Raw genomic sequence first — 16,673 nt, forward strand, 5'->3', positions numbered from 1 at the left:
TCTCTTCGTCATGGTTTAGTAGAAATCTCCGATGCCCTTCCTACTTCTATAAAGTACTGGAAGGTGGAATTCATTTTTTTTCTTCTATTGCTTTTGTTGGGCCTATGGCATATGGCGTTACTGCTGATAGAGTTGCAGATCCTTCTCCTGATCTTACTTCCGAAGAACGGAGTACTGTGAATCTTCTGTCAGATTATATGAAATGGACTGATGCCGATGAAGTAACGCTTGGGATGGAGGGCATGAGTTCCTACTAGAATAAATTGGGAAGGAAACCTTCGCAGGTCATGAAGTCACTTTATTAAAACTGTTGCATCGCAAACGCTTCGCGAGCTCTGCTATGGTTACCGAGGAAGTCACCATTCGTAATTCTTCTTCTCAATTAGAGTCTAGTATGGATTCCACAATGAATATTGCTGGTTAGGATACGAATTTTCCCATTATTCCTTCCCCTTCTAAAAATGTTGTGAAAATGGAATTAGACAGTAGGAAACTTCCTTCATCATTTATCAGAGCCTCATTAAGATCGAAGAGGAAAGTATATGGGGAGAAAGTTGTTTCTCTCGAGGGAGTTATAAACCGTCCTGGTTAGGTAATCGACTTATCATCATCGAAGCGCAATAGGATCACTTGAGGGAGTGAATCAAAATCTCATGGGCTTCTGTCATATAGTGGTCATTCCTTTTCCGAGGAGCCTTCATCTGCAACGACTACAAAAACTGCTCTTCATGAGTTTCCGCTGGTTACTGATCTCCATATGAAGCATCCCGAGGAGAATATTCCTTCTTCTGAGGTGTAGTTTTTGAGTTCCTTTTTAGTAGAATGTTTGACAAATTTTTACACTCCATATGGAGTTCCTTTTTAGTAGAATGTTGGTGGTGGCAGTTGGTGCTGGCATATTATTTTTACACTCCACTCTCTAAACACTCCAGTCTACGCTATTTTGACTTCCTTTTTAGTAGAATGTTTGACAAATTTTTGTTGGCTTTTTGATTATATTCCAGAACTATTTCCAAGAAAATTACTCACTTTCCCATGCTTAATTTTTATTTTCCACGCCTTAAACCATGAATATTAAGAAACAAACTTTATCGGGTCATGAAATCCATTTATGAATTTTCTACTTTTTTTTATATAGTTTTTCTATTAAATGTTATTACGAAGGAATCTCCCCTTTCCTGTTTTATATATCATAATTTTCTACTTTTTTTATATAGTTTTTCTATTAAATGTTATTACGAAGGAATCTCCCCTTTCCTGTTTTATATATCATAATTTTCTACTTTTTTTATATAATTTTTCTATTAAATGTTATTACAAAAGAATCTCCACTTTCCCATGCTTAATTTTTTATTTTCCAAAGTTAAAACACAAAAAACAGTAACTAATTAAATTTACAATGGCTATAAGTTTGTTTACTTAATCAGTAAACTTAATAGAAGTTTAATACAGTAAACTTAATACAAAATCAATAAAGTTTATACAAGCTGCCGGAAAAGAAAACATGTTTGCCGGAAAATAGTCGACGGAGTCGTTGTTCGCCGGAAAACGGTAAGTTCTTTCTTTCCAACTTCGTATCTTCATTTATATGTTGTTCGTCGGGGTCATTCGCCAGATGTTGCCATTCGAGTTGGTGGTGGCAGTTCTCCGACGGAAAAAAAAACGAAGGTAAGTTGGTGGTGGCAGTGCTCCATAGAGAGAGAGAGAGAGCGGGCCACATTTTGCGGCGGCGACATGGTGGCCAACAAGATCGAAAATCCGACGAGACGGCGAGTTGGTTGCTGCAATGCTCCGTCGAGATAGTGACAGGAACGTGCCATATATTGTGGCGGCAACATGGTGGCCAATGAGGTCTACAATCCGGCGAGATAGATATGGAAGAGGGATACGAAATGTTAGATGGTGTGGAAACTGATTTAGGGAAAACTAGGGTTTTTTTATAAATATATTAGACAATTCTTTAAGCCTAAGGATGGGTCCAATGGCAACATGGACCAAGGTGTCCATTTTCTAAACTTAATTAACGAAAATAATTATTTTGGTTATTAATCAGGTGGTGCTATAAAATAATTGTTGTGGTTATAAAATAATTGTTTTGGTTATGCTATTTGAAGTTCTCATGATCACTTTACATTTACTTAACACAAACTTATAAAATAATATATATTTTTAAATAAAATTTAGGTTATTAATTAATATTTTTATTTTGTTTTTTTATTTTTGCAGGAAAAAAATGGAAAATATTTCGGAATTTTCAACGGACCAAGTATATCTCTAATCTTATTATTTACTTATTCGTAATTAATTGATGTATTTTATTGGTTTTTTAACATGGTTTTTTTTTCAATTGTTAGGTCTTTAGTTCTCGTGGGGATTTAATGATGTGGGTGCAAAATGTGACACGTTCACAAGGTTACGTTATCGTCACTAAACGATCAAAGGCAATAACTAAGGACTTCATTTCTAAAATAGTACTTGGTTGTGATCGTGGTGGCGTAGCCAGGAATAAAGATGCGCAAACAAAAAAAATTAATTGTCCATTCAAATTGATAGGAAATTATTTGAAAGCACACGATGGTTGGAAGTTAAGGGTCGTACGTGACGAACACAATCACGAACCATCAATGTACATGGAGGGTCATCCTTTTGCAATGCGTTTCTCAGATAAAGAAGCTCGTTTGGTGCAAGATTTGACAGAGTTGGATGTGAAACCGCGAAATATTTTGCCAACACTAAAAGCGCAAAATCAAAATAATGTGTCTTCATTGAGAACTATATATAATTTTGTCCAGAAGTTGGGGAGATCTCGGCGAGAAGGTAGAACCCCGATGCAGAATGTTATGCACATTTTGCAAACTAAAGGGTACAACTTACAGTATCGTGCAAACACGATTACTAACGAGTTAGAAGATCTATTTTTTATTCATCCAACATCATTAAAGATGTGGCAAGCATTTCCATATGTGGTGTTGATGGATGTTACATATAAAACAAACAAGTATAATCTTCCTTTTCTAGAAATTGTTGGTGTCACTTCTACAAACAAGACATTTTCCATAGCCTTTGCATTCATGCATAATGAAAAAACGAGCAACTATATATGGGCATTGACTTGTTTGAAATTGACGATTAACGATTCTTTTTTTCCTTGTGTTATCGTCACTGATAGAGATTTGGCATTGATGAAAGCATGTGGAGATGTCTTTCCACAAAGTAATCATTTACTTTGTAGGTGGCATATATTCAACGATATAACAAAGCATTGCAGACAACGAATCAAACCACAAAAGACTTGGAATTCTTTTCATCTAAAGTGGACGAAGTTAGTCGAATCTCCAACACTAAATGCATATATGCAAAATTATGCAGACCTTCAAACATTATTGTTCGAACATGCAGGTATTATTCTTATATTTGTTGAAGTCTTAATTTGTTTAACAATTATTATTAATTCATTCAAACTAATTTGTTTTTTTCACGTTTTAGATGTTTTTGATTATCTTTATACTGTTTGGTTGGGGAAGTATGCTGAAAGATTTGTATCGTTGTGGACTGACAAACATGTCAGTTTTGGAAATTCAACAACAAACAGAGTCGAGAGCCAACACGCCAAGCTGAAAAAACACCTGGAATCTGCGAAATGTGATTTGGACAAATTCATACATGTTATTGAAAAAGTTGTACAATCACAAGAAACCGCTATCAAAGAAACTTTCACACGCTGCATAATCACTTATATGCCAAGGTTTAAGGATCAGATATTCGAAGTACTGCGAAAACGTGTTTCAGTGCATGCTATGGATAAAATATTGGAAGAGCTTCATCGGTCAAAAAGATTTGTACCAACTCCTGAGAATTGTGGATGTCAATTGCGGACATGTTTTGGATTACCATGTGCTCACGAACTTGTGATGTATGTCGGTACAGGTATGTTTAATCTATTGGATTAAATTGACATTTTTATACTTATAACCACTTTATGATATTTTATTTGTTTAACTATAGGTTCACCTATTCCATTAGATTCGGTTGATGCTTTTTGGAGAAAGCTTGATTTGACGCCTTCTATATCTGTGGAATATGGTGATCTTAATGTTGATCATCGTATGCAAAGGTTTAAAGAGATATACAACACTCAACCAGATCATATCAAATATAATTATTTAAGGAGAATGGATGAGATAACTGATCCATCAACGAATTTGATCAATGAACCTTTGGTTAAGAAAAATAACCGTGGACGCCCAAAAATAAAGCGTGTCCAACATCAAAGTCAAGCTACTCACAGATACAGTTGTTCAGACTTAAACCAGGAGCCACCATGGTATAGTTCATCCTTTATGGACTTGAACGATGATCCGGCCAGACATAGTTCATTCGTCATGGGTTCGTACGAGGAACCAATAGGCCAATGTTCATACAACATAAACTTAAACGAGGAACCAATAGGTCAATGTTCATACAACATAGACTTAAACGAGGAACCACTAGGGCAGTGTTCATACCAGACAGACATGAACGAGGATCCGATAGGCCAATGTTCATACAAGATTGACTTAAACGAGGAACCACCATTGGGACATAATTCATTGTTGGATGAAATTCCATCTATATTTCATCCATACATCACACATATACAAAATGTATTGGGTGATGGAAATTGTGGTTTTCGATCAGTAGCCGTTTGTCTTGGATATGGTGAAGATCAGTGGCTTTACATTCGTCAACAATTGTTAGACGAGTTATTTTGTTCATATGACGACTATACAAGAGTTTTCGTTGGATGTGATGAAGTAGTTACTTCATTGTCTTTCTTTACGAAAAATGAGTCAGCACCAACAGAACATTGGATGCTTATGCCTGAGACAGGCATCTTGATAGCCAACAGGTTTGGTGTGATCGTTCATTTTTTGACCACTGAAGGCCCCGTAACTTTTTTCCCTCTTTGGAGAGGTCCTAGAGAGTTTCAAAATCATCGGGTCCTTACGTTTGCACTTGTGTACACCAATCATTATGTGATGGTACAATTGGAAGGAGAGTACCCAATGCCTCCCATTGCGGCATTGTGGATCCGCAACAAAGCCCCGTCAGCAACCGAATGGCAAACTATATATAAGTCACGGCTAGAATTTTATAAGCATCTGAAACCTACTGAAAGATCTTTTATGACTATAAGTGATTAGTTGTTGCTTGTTTTGTATCAAATTTTTGCTATGTAATATTTAAAATTTAAAAGAAAAAAAAGATTGGTGAGGATTTGTTTAGAGTATTTTTTTTTTTGAAATTTATATCGTTATTATCTTATTTATCTTATAAACGTACGAATAAATGGTCCAATTTTTTTTTTAAATAGTTGTATTAACATATGTAAATCACAATAATAAGTTAAAAACTAAAACATGTTACTGTAAAAAATACGACGTACATAGAAAAAGAAAAGTCATATTTGTTACTATTTATTTATAAACTATTATTTAAATAATAATAAGATTAATAGAAATCGTTAATTGTAAGAAATAATTAATAATTGAAAAATAAACTTAATAAAATTAATTGGTCTGTGATTGGAACCAATCTCATTTACGTCAAAGTACGAACACATATTGCTTCGATTCCAATTTCAATATATATATATATATATATATATATATATATATATATATATATAATTCAATAACTTGATCAACGTTACCATGAATTTTAAAAGTTTGTGCCAAATAATTGAAAAATAAATAAAGTTAATAAAATGATTATATAATAATAAGATAATAAATAGTAAAAGTTAGTAAAATATTAGGTAACATAACAACCTATATAGATTAGAGTGTATTAGACTAGATTAGAGTGGAGTGTCCACATCAACACCCTTGTTGAATTTGTTATTTTGTCATCTAAGGATCAAACCTTGCATGCTCCGACTGCTACATATATCTTTCAACAGTGGCTTTTCGTACTAGCTCCAGTCTATTTGAAATGTCTAGTGTGGATTCAACAGTCATCACTTTGAATCCTCCCTTGGTTGGTTTGGGTCTTCCTTCAAGTTCGTACTTGATTTCTGGGGAAACGTCTGAACCGATCCCTGATTTTGGGAATGATGCTTTGCTGGAAGTCGCTGCTACAACTTCACCAAATACTTCAGAGCACATCGGTATGTTTCCTTTAATCTTTTTGATTTCATATGTATCTTGTTTTGTACTTATCTTGTTTTGTACTTATTTACGATAATACTTGTTGTATTTGATTCTGTGTTGCCGTCTTCCTAAAAGGACCTTGGAACGCCTACTCTTGTATCCTTTGATGCGTTTCTTCCTTATTTCTATCATCCTTTTACTAAGACTTCTATACTAGTGAGTCCTAAAATTACAACTACATTAGACAAAGAGATCCTTGATATAGCTCGTACATGTTTTATGGAAGGGATGCGTTTGCTTAATAAAGTTTCTGCTCGTACCCGGACTCGTGCACAGATTCTTGCTCTAAACAACTAAGGTTTGAGGCTTATATAGTCAAGATGGGATTTTTTTTCCTCTTATGTGTTGGGATTTAGACAACTAAGGCGCCTTACCAAAAGTTGAACAACCAATGAGATTGATTGCGATCCGTACCTCATGTTCAACATGATGTCTGTAGCAAAGGGATAACTGATAAACTTACCTTATATACCAATTGTAGCTTTTAGCTTTTTGGAAATTGGGCATTGATAAAATGGCACAGACAGTCGTATGGTCTTAGGGGCAGTGAAATGTTGCTAGACGTTTACCACTGTCTATATCAGTCTAATATGAGTCTTGTGCAAGTAGGAGATTGAAAGTGATGGGTTTGACACAAAAGAACATTCCTATATGCACATGCAAACCCTAATTACTTGGATCTAGGTTTATCTATTGTACATGCAATTCATCCAAGATTTGAAACCCTAAATCTAGCATACATATTATAAAACTAATGTAACTAATGAGATCTAAATGATTACCTCTTCAAGAACGCTTGATCTTTCTTCTTCCTTGAGCTTAGAGTCAGAAGTGTAACTCCTATAATGGCTTACAAACACCAAATAGTAAGAGGGTAGTATATGAGAGAGGAAGGAGGCACACAAAAAATCGGCTCTAGGGTTCTTAGAAAGCAAGTGGCTGATTTCTGTAGCCTAGGGATCTTATTTATACTGTGAGCAGCCCATGGAACCTTATGGAATAAGGCCATGGACGAAAATATGATGGGCTCCCATCATAATTTCGTTCACCCCTTAATCCATTAGGTTTCCCAGCCCAAAATTCCACTATCACACATTTGACAGTTTAAGTCTCCTTTATTCAATTAATCTCTTTTAGTCACCAAATTAATTCATAATTAATTTATGACTAATATTAATTAAATAATATGATTTCTCTTTTAATATATTATTCTTATAATATATTAATAAACCATAATATCTTCTTTTTCTCCATAAATCACCCTGTCAAGTTGCTATGGTGAATGCAACATAAAAGGACCATGCACAACCGGGTCAAGTACTTACCAAATATAGTTACGGGCTTGGACACTAATCCAACAGTCTCCCACTTGGATAAGCCTAGTAACTAGAAATGTCAACACAATCCGATTAGCAATCATAGATCTCAACGATGCTGTCAAACTCTGATCATATCAGTAACTTTTCCTTTAGATAAAAGATCATATAGTCCTCCATTCTAGATATCGTGCAAATAATTACATGGAACATAGTCATACTTATTTTCCAACAGTTTGTTTCTCGATCTCTGATTTGTTTGACATAGAACTTAATTGAACACATCAATTCAGTCCTGACCGGGCCCGGCGCATAAGTCAAACCAAATCATCGAGGGGCCTTGATATCGCTTTTACCCTCTTAGGATTAAAGCAACAAATAAACTTCGACTTATATGCATTTATTATTCACTAACCAAATCATACACAACAATGTGTTTTACAACATCAAGTTACTGATGCGTTTTCGCATTATTAATGCATAACCAATTACCAAACAATAAACCATATATCTAGGTTTTAAGACCATGTGATATTATCGTCTCGCGATCACTCGAGATAAATTCCATGAAGTGATTCTAGCAAGCATGGGTTTATTCCAATGCTCAAATCAAACTCATAAGCACTCATGAACGTTGTAACAAACTTTTTGTATGTCTAATACTTTTTAGACAATCTACACACCAGTTCATGTCAGTCTTCATTCATACCTACTTCCAACATATGAACGACTGTGGACGGTTCGAATAATTCTTATTATTCAGGAAGTCAAAACATGCAAATTGAAACAATAGGTAAACAATTAACATAAGACAGTAATATTACTAATAAATAATACTATTTTATTTAATCATCAAATGTTAATTACAGCTTATCTATTACACGTTTCTAAACTATCTAATCTAAACTAATATCGTCCTTCAGCCCGATGCTCCTAGCGTGTTGCAAGTGCTTAAGCGTACTCAGTCCCTTCATAAGCGGATCTGTTGGGTTATCCTCTGACGATACCCTCTTTACTACGAGGAGTCCTTCTTGCACCCGATGTCGAATAAAATGATATATTCTGTCGATATATCGAGATCTGCCATGATCCCTCGGTTCCTTGGTCAAGGCAATCGCTCCTTCATTATCACCAAAAATTTCCATGGGATCCTTTATGGTTGGCACAACTCCAAGGTATCCAATGAAGTTCTTCAACCATATTGCCTCCTTTGACGTTTCGCTCGCTGCAATGTACTCTGATTCACACATTGAATCAACCACGCTCTCTTTCTTGGAACTTTTCCAAGTCACTGCTCCTCCATTAAGGGTAAAGCCCAGCCTGACTGTGAACGGTAGTTGTCCCTATCGGTCTGAAAACTGGCGTCACTATACCCTCTCACCTTTAAGTCATCACTCCCACCGAGGACTAGAAACCATTCCTTGGTGCTCCGAAGGTACTTAAGAATGTTCTTGACTGCGGTCGAATGTGCTTTGCTAGGGTTCCCTTGATATCTGCTGACCATGCTCAAAGCGAAGGCCACATCAGGGCGAGTACAAGTCATAGCATACATAATCGAGCCAACTGTGGAAGCGTATGGTACTCGACTTATTTATACTATCTCGACTTCGATACTCGGACTCTGACTCTTACTCAACTTGGCATTACTTTGGATCGGTAACTCCCCTTTCTTTGAATTCTCCACACTAAAACATTTTAGTACCTTGTCCAAGTAAGTATTTTGACTAAGTCCTATTAGTATCTTACTTCTGTCTCTTACTATCCTTATTCCCAAAATATAGGAAGCCTCTCCGAGGTCCTTCATAGCAAAGCACTTCACGAGCCAGAACTTAACCTCCTGTAGTGTCAGGATGCCATTTCCTATGAGTAGTATGTCATCGACATACAATACGAGGAATCTAACTATACTCCCACTAGATTTGACATGTACACATGATTCATCCTTGCTTCGTAGAAATCCAAACTCTTTGACTTTCTCGTCGAAACAAAGATTCCATCTGCGAGACGCTTGCTTAAGTCCATAAATGGACTTCTCAAGCTTGCACACTCTATTGGGATGCTTCGCATTAACAAAACCCTCTGGCTGAGCCATGTAAACATCCTCAGCCAACTTCCCATTAAGGAAAGCGGTTTTGAAATCCATATTCCATAGGCCGATCACACGCATCACACACTTCGTTTTTCTTAAAAATTTCTCAGTTTAAACTTTAGAAAACCATTTTTCTTGAAAGAACTTTTAGTCCCTCGGTTTGAGTCCAGACACCCCCGACGGTGTGTCCGAATCCCTCAAACCAGGGCTCTGATACCAACTTATAACGACCCAATTTTCAAGGCCAAAAATTTCGTTTTTGAATTAACGCGTTTTACAAATATTTTTATCAAACATTGTCAACACACATTCATTACAAAATCATAGTGTTGTATTTCCAAATCATAACATCAAAAGTAAAGGAAATCAAAGTACAATCCTAAAACTTCTTGCGGAACCATGTGTATGTGTGTGATGCGCTGCTACGTCGCCGACTCTTTCCCCTTCGACGAAGAGGCACCTGAAACCAAAACCAAAATTGTAAGCACAAAGCTTAGTGATTTCCCCCATCATACCACATACCATACAATATCGTCGGTATCTTACAACCGGTAACATTCATCAGTATCTTTCAACCGGTAACCTTTATCGATATCTTTCAACCGGTAACCATCATCTGTATCTTTCAACCGGTAGCCATCATCGGTATCTTTCAACTGGTAACCTTCATCGGTATCTTTCAAGCGGTAACTGGGGAGTATTTCACCCCTACTACTAACATGCAATCAACAGATATAAGCATACAGTCAGGCATATCCGGGTACTGACCTACGTTTGGGTCCTGTGGACCACCGCTAGGGAAACTAATCCCTACTAAACACATAACATATATTCTAGAATAATCACATAACCAGACCAACATAATTATCACAAATACCATTATCTTATAGATACCCCTTTTGGTGGGCCGACATTATGGCCTTAGACCCACCCCTACTGGAAGGTAACTCACCTCAATGTCGTGCAGTGTCTGAACTATCCTCGGCACACAATTCGACTCCCTGCGACTCCTCGATCCCTACACGACAACCTTCAAGTCAACACACATCGCATACAACCCTAAACAGGGTCGGTCCAAGTTTAGTCAAGGTCAACATTGGTCAAAGTCAACATTCAGTTGACCTGACTCGCCGAGTTGGCCTACCAACTCGTCGAGTCCATGCTTCACTAAACCCACATAGACCCCGGCTCCACTCGTCGAGTCTAGACAAAAATCGACGGGTTCTCCTTCAATCATAACATCGGGACCATCTTCAACCGACTCGTCGAGTTCCTTCTCGAACTCATCGAGTTCAACTCCAACTTAAGAACTTGTCCAGTCTATGACTCGCCGAGTTGTATGAACAACTCGTCGAGTCCATCTTCAAAGATTGGGAGATTGCCTTGGACTCGCCGAGTCTGCTCATACCACTCACTGAGTCCCATGGCTTCCAGGTCCCTTTTCGCTTCTAAACCCACAAGGGACTTCCTTCCTATCATTTGTCCGTTCACAGAAACGGGTTTGGTGCACAATGGTCACCGACTCGTCGAGTGCCAAGAACAACTCGCCGAGTCCAGTCTTGACCAACTCCATACAGTTGATTTAAATGACGTCTAACACATCAAAACCATAGATCTGGCCTCCTAATGTCCATTTTATACGTAAAGTTCCAAACTTGATGCACATGCATGGGGTTTTTAGCTCAAAAATCCATATAAAGTGCCTTACAATGTGCACGGGGCTCTCATTGCCCTAAAGTTGGCACCTTTATGCCATGAGACCTGATATGTGTATTTTTATATATATTTTTATGCATTATATCTTAATATTTTGGCCTTTATTATTCTCTTTTAGAACTAAAAAGTACTTATAATGCTTTGAATTATGATTTGCAGCTATTCGTTGTCAATAGAGCACAAAAGAAAAGACTGAAGCGGAAATCATGATTAGAGGCTAAAAGAAAGGGAAAAGACTGAAGGAGCCGTTTACGCCGCACATAATGAACATGTACACCAAGCGTAACAACCAAATACGCGTTACGCCCAGCATAATCTTTAAGTACGCCCCGCGTAACGACTGGCATCCAGATAACTTCATCACGTATTAATCTTCACTACGCCCAGCGTAATCCGACTTATGCTCAGCGTACGTAAGTCAGTTACAAGGGTTATGAAAGGCGATTATCAGCTGACCAGAGGGGAGGATTCGATTTCTAACCTAATTTAGTCGATAATTAACTTCTGTTAAACCATTTTGAGGGTTTAGAAGGCGGTCGGAAGGCCGTTAAGCTAACGGGAGCGGAGATCGGAAGGATTGGAGAGCGGATACATGTCGATAATCATATGGGTTGTTAACGTGGCCATGTTTAGCATTCCATTGAGATACTATTATGCGTTTAGTTTCTGATTTAGGTGTAAAAACCTTTTACTTTGCGTTTATGATTGAATGAAACCTTGATTATTGGACTAATTGCTATATTGAATTGTTTGTTTATGTTTAATTTATCTTGCCAAGCTTGTTAAAAGATCCTTACGTGTTAATGATAATTAATTGTTGTTAACTGCCAAGTAAATTGAGTTGTATGAACATCTACTTGATTGCTTGTCCCTTATGATTTTGATGACCATCGAGATTATAAGTCTAGGAATAACGAATGTGAAACCAGGATTAACTTGGGAATACGTAAGTTAATGTGTGAGACTTGTTTGATGACCATCAACAAGAGGTTAAATGAACGACCAATTTGATTAACTATATTTACAAGTCTTGCTTGATACGAACTGAACACTAGGAAGCATGTTAGTTTAATCAACTGATCAATGTTTGAATTGACTTGTTTGCTAAAGGATTAATTATAGTGAACGCGAATCTAATCATTTTAGCAATCGGTGAACATGAATAAATGAATTTGTGTATGCAATTGTCTATGTTTTTAAGGTGTAATTTATCTAAACCAAAATACCTGAAGAGATTTGCTTTCCTGTTAGTTTACCGAGAGTTGTCAATTAATTGTTCGTTTGAGATTTATTAAACTACTTCTTTATTCTTTTCGTGTGACCTGTAACCTATAATCAAATATTTTAAATTAATTCACCACCGTTTCCTGTGATCGACACCCGACTTACCTAAGCTATACTGTAATCTGACTAGGTACACTGCCTATAAGTGCATAGTTAGTCTAAGTTTGTTAGGTTATAAATATTAAAATTAGTGGGTACTTCCGTGCACATCAAGACCCCTCTTAAGGCCCAAATCTAAAGCTAAAGTCCACATAACACTCCTTAAACCCGAAAACGGCTTGAAAAGCCCTAAATGCACCCAAGATCCACATTCTAAAGATGAACAACCAAATGAAAGACCAAAGTATGAGCATTTTACCTTGATTAAGCAGAAAATGGAATGAGATTTCTGGATCTACAAGCCCCAAGTCGAATACTCAAGCTCTTCTTCTTCCTTCCAAGCTTCACAAGCCAACAAAAGCACCAAAATGGCCTTAACACACACACACACAAACGGATAGGGTTTCGATATGTAGTTCTAGGAGAGTGTTAGGGACAAGGGAGGTTGAGTTAATGTGTTTATATAGGGTGCAAAATCTCATATTAGGGTTTTTGTCTAGATAGCATAGACTCGTCGAGTCCGGTCCCTGACTCGCCGAGTCATCCACTTAACTCCCGTGTCCAATGCGCTTCTACTCGACGAGTTGGGCCACCAACTCGCCGAGTCCCAGGCCAAAATGAAAAATACTTTAATTACAATTATGTACCAGGAACCAGGTGTTACACTAAACCCACAACCAAACAAGGAACATGATTTACGGTATTTAGCAATAGTCCTAAGTCCGTTTAAGCATACTTATACATAAATATGTACAATAATATGTGATCGGGATGTCAAGCCCACCAAGCAAATTACACCCTTTGATTGCTAAATAAACGTAATATAATGGTAAAAAGGGGTATCGATCCTCGGGGAAATGGTTGTATTCAATCACCAATGCAATTTAATAGAACTAGTGAAATTAAACTAACTAACTACAATTAAAATAAAAGGGGGGTGTTTGATTACTTGAAAACTAAAATACTTGAATAACTAAAAACCTTGCAATTAAACAAGTTGATGAGATGCTCAAAGATTGTGAATAATTGGTTAACTAAGGCAATTCAACACAATGAACATTTGTGTGTTTATCATTAGGATCTAATACAAAGCTTATCCTTCATCCCAAATTGGTTATAGCAATCATGAAGCATGATATGCCAAGATTCCTCATAGGTAGTATGGAGGTTGGGGAAGCCCACAACACACCTTCTTAATTAAGATCAAGGGTCAATTGAAGCAATTAATCCCAAGAAATCAATTAGCTTTAAGAATGAAGGAATCCCCAATTCCTAGAGGATGTCAAATGCTTACACATCCATAAAGGATATATGATTCATAAGCTAGAGATGATTTCTACCATCATAAAGCCTTTGTTCTAGATAAATTCAATGATCCAATGCAAAATCAATGAAATAAATAAACTATTGCTCAATCAAATACTAAGCTCATGATCAAAGCATCAAATAAGCATAAGAATTGCAAACTAGAATCATAAACATGGAACAAATTGATAATCAACATAAATCCTTCAAAACCCACAAAAATTCATTGGTTTTCAGCCAAAGTCAACCAAATAAGAGTATTAGCCACTCATGGCAAGAAAGTAACAAGAACAATAATCTAATTGCATAAAGAAACTACCTAAGATTTGGAAAGATGAAAGGAAATGGTTTCTAGCTCCCAAAATCGCCTCTTGCAGGTCTCCAATGGTGGAAAATCGTGAATAAGCCTCCAGATCTGATCCCCAAGGGTTATGGCAAGCCAAATGACCAAAATGCCCAAACTGGGCAGTTGCGCGGGTACCCGCGCGACGGAAATTCCACCCGCGCAAATGTTGTTGTAATGCTATTAGTCCACCAAGCCACTCCACCCTTCCACTACCAAAGATTCCTTTGGTTTCCCCTCCTTGTCCATGTAATTTGAAATGCACCAATCATCATTTAGCCACCAAATGGATGCTCCAAGCCCAAAATTTGAATTTTATGATCCATCTTCACAAGCCCAAATAATCCAAGTCAATAACTTTCAAAGCCCAATTCCTCCTCTTTGATTCCGCCAAGCCCAATAATGCCTCGGGAGCCCACTAAGCCCGTCTCCAATCAACCCGCAACCGCAACAAGCACCGGAAAACCTACAAAATATCTCATGTAACATAACAAGCACCCGGTACGATCCATACTAAAGAAAAATAAATAAAATACAATGCATTAATGATAAAAAGATCTAAAAATCTAAAATAAACTAATAAAAATAAGGAAATAAAATAAGCTATCAAATCACCCCAAGCTTAAACCTAACTTGTCCTCAAGTTAGAACAAGACTAAAAATGAGCTCGGAATGAACTATCTAAAAAAAGGAAAAAGAAAGATACCATAGAACTTGGTCAACATCAGTCAACATGGTCAGAATTAGTCCTTCATGGACCTTACGCATCTTCAAAATGTTCCCCGCTTTAGAGCCATAAACCACATTCTCAACCACTTGATGGGCGAATAGATCACGGCTGGATGCGGTCGCGGTGTGCAAGACAAAGGAAACAGAGATGCGCCCAGTGGGGGCACTTTAAATCACCAATGTAGACCATAGTGCACGAAGGAAAGGCGCCTCTTCACACACTATGATTCCTACATTTTTCAGGCCAAAGTGTATAATAACGAAATAGGGTTTTGCAGCACGGCCTCCGGGCAGACATCCGGTTTCAGAGGCTTCTCCCTTGTACTGTCCTTTACAATCTACCGTCTCATCGTCGGGGCCTTTTCTCACCAAAAATCAAAAATAAAATAAAATAATAAAAATTATACTTAACCTAAATCTAAACCTAACAACCTAAATCTTCAATCTTGAACTTCTGTTATTGGGTCTTCAGTCACATTTGCTGCTTGACATCTAGTTTCTTTTTTTTTTTTTTTTTTTTTTTTTTTTTTTTTTTTTTTGCAAACTAGATATATAACATAAGTCTTGAACTTGGAATCTTGTTCTTCTTTTTGTGTTGCTCTTTTTCTTCATTTTTTCTTCTTCTTTGTTTTTGTTGCTTTTCTTGAATCATCTTTAATAGGCTCTTATTTTCTTCACTTTTTCAAATTTCTTCATTCTTTGTGTTGCTTCTTGGAAGTTCTAAGGATTTTCACCAAGTAACATAGGACTCCAATAGTGAAAATTGAGTGATAGATGGAGGCTAATATGAACACCTAATGATCATTGACAATGTGCCAAGATCAACTAAAAAGGGTGGGAAATGACTCAAAAATGGGTGTTACCGAAAAGACTTGGTCCCAAAAGATGTGAATTGGGGGACCCACTTCAAAGTTCATCAAGCACCTCAATGCAAGGTGTGATAAACAAACTCTATCTAACTATCTACTCTAGACCCCTAGAAAAATGATAACCTATCCTAAAAAGACGGTGAGAATCTAACTAAATAAGGTTCGGGCGAGACTCGGGAGTACTAAGGGGTACTCCTTCCAAAACCAAGATGCGAGTCTTCAATATCTTCAATGTCTTCAAAATACCTTACCGGGCTAGTCTTTGCTCGCACACATTGGCATGACCAACCACATCCCTCCACACCTAGACCCAATCAAGCTACCTGCATCTGACCCCCACACAAGCGGTCTCAAAGTGGTCTGTGAGGCTCAAAACGTGCCCAATTCATCAAATACAAGGAATTCCATATCAAGACCCAGGACCAATCTATGATTCAATACTTATGACTCGGCGCTATGGTACCTGTAGGGATGAGAAGACAAGAGAGAACAAAAATGCATGAACTTAAACTAGAATGCATCTAAAAAGTATGAAAATTAGAAAAGAAAGAAAGAAAATATGCAATATTTTTGAATTTTTTTATGCAATTTTTATGAATGCCCTAAATGACTAAGTCTAAATGCAACTATATACAACCTAAATGCAATAAAAATAAAAGATTAGATTACCTCATCCCAAGCTTAAAATTAAGCATTGTCCTCAATGCTTAGGATGAAAGTAAGGAAGGATCA

At 37.0% G+C, this 16,673-nt stretch overlaps 1 protein-coding gene across 1 annotated transcript; it reads left to right on the forward strand.

Moving 5' to 3' along the window:
* Nucleotides 1–1,615: 1,615 nt before the first annotated feature.
* On the forward strand, nucleotides 1,616–5,183 carry LOC145035135 (PKS-NRPS hybrid synthetase cheA-like). Its single transcript, XM_078983727.1, has 5 exons — nucleotides 1,616–1,668; nucleotides 2,227–2,266; nucleotides 2,355–3,399; nucleotides 3,487–3,927; nucleotides 4,006–5,183. The coding sequence occupies exons 1-5, from the start codon at nucleotides 1,616–1,618 to the stop codon at nucleotides 5,181–5,183; spliced, it is 2,757 nt and encodes a 918-aa protein (XP_078839853.1).
* The last annotated feature ends 11,490 nt before the right edge of the window (nucleotides 5,184–16,673 follow it).

Source organism: Lactuca saligna, chromosome 3 (genome assembly GCF_052625555.1).
Source record: "Lactuca saligna cultivar CGN05327 chromosome 3, ASM5262555v1, whole genome shotgun sequence".
NCBI lineage: Eukaryota > Viridiplantae > Streptophyta > Magnoliopsida > Asterales > Asteraceae > Lactuca > Lactuca saligna.

Coding starts and splice junctions, on each gene's coding strand:
- LOC145035135 (XM_078983727.1), top strand. CDS start 1,616: ATGTTGCCATTCGAGTTGGTGGTGGCAGTTCTCCGACGGAAAAAAAAA. Junction 2,267..2,354: donor CGGAATTTTCAACGGACCAA/GTATATCTCTAA, acceptor TTCAATTGTTAG/GTCTTTAGTTCTCGTGGGGA. Junction 3,400..3,486: donor ATTATTGTTCGAACATGCAG/GTATTATTCTTA, acceptor TTCACGTTTTAG/ATGTTTTTGATTATCTTTAT.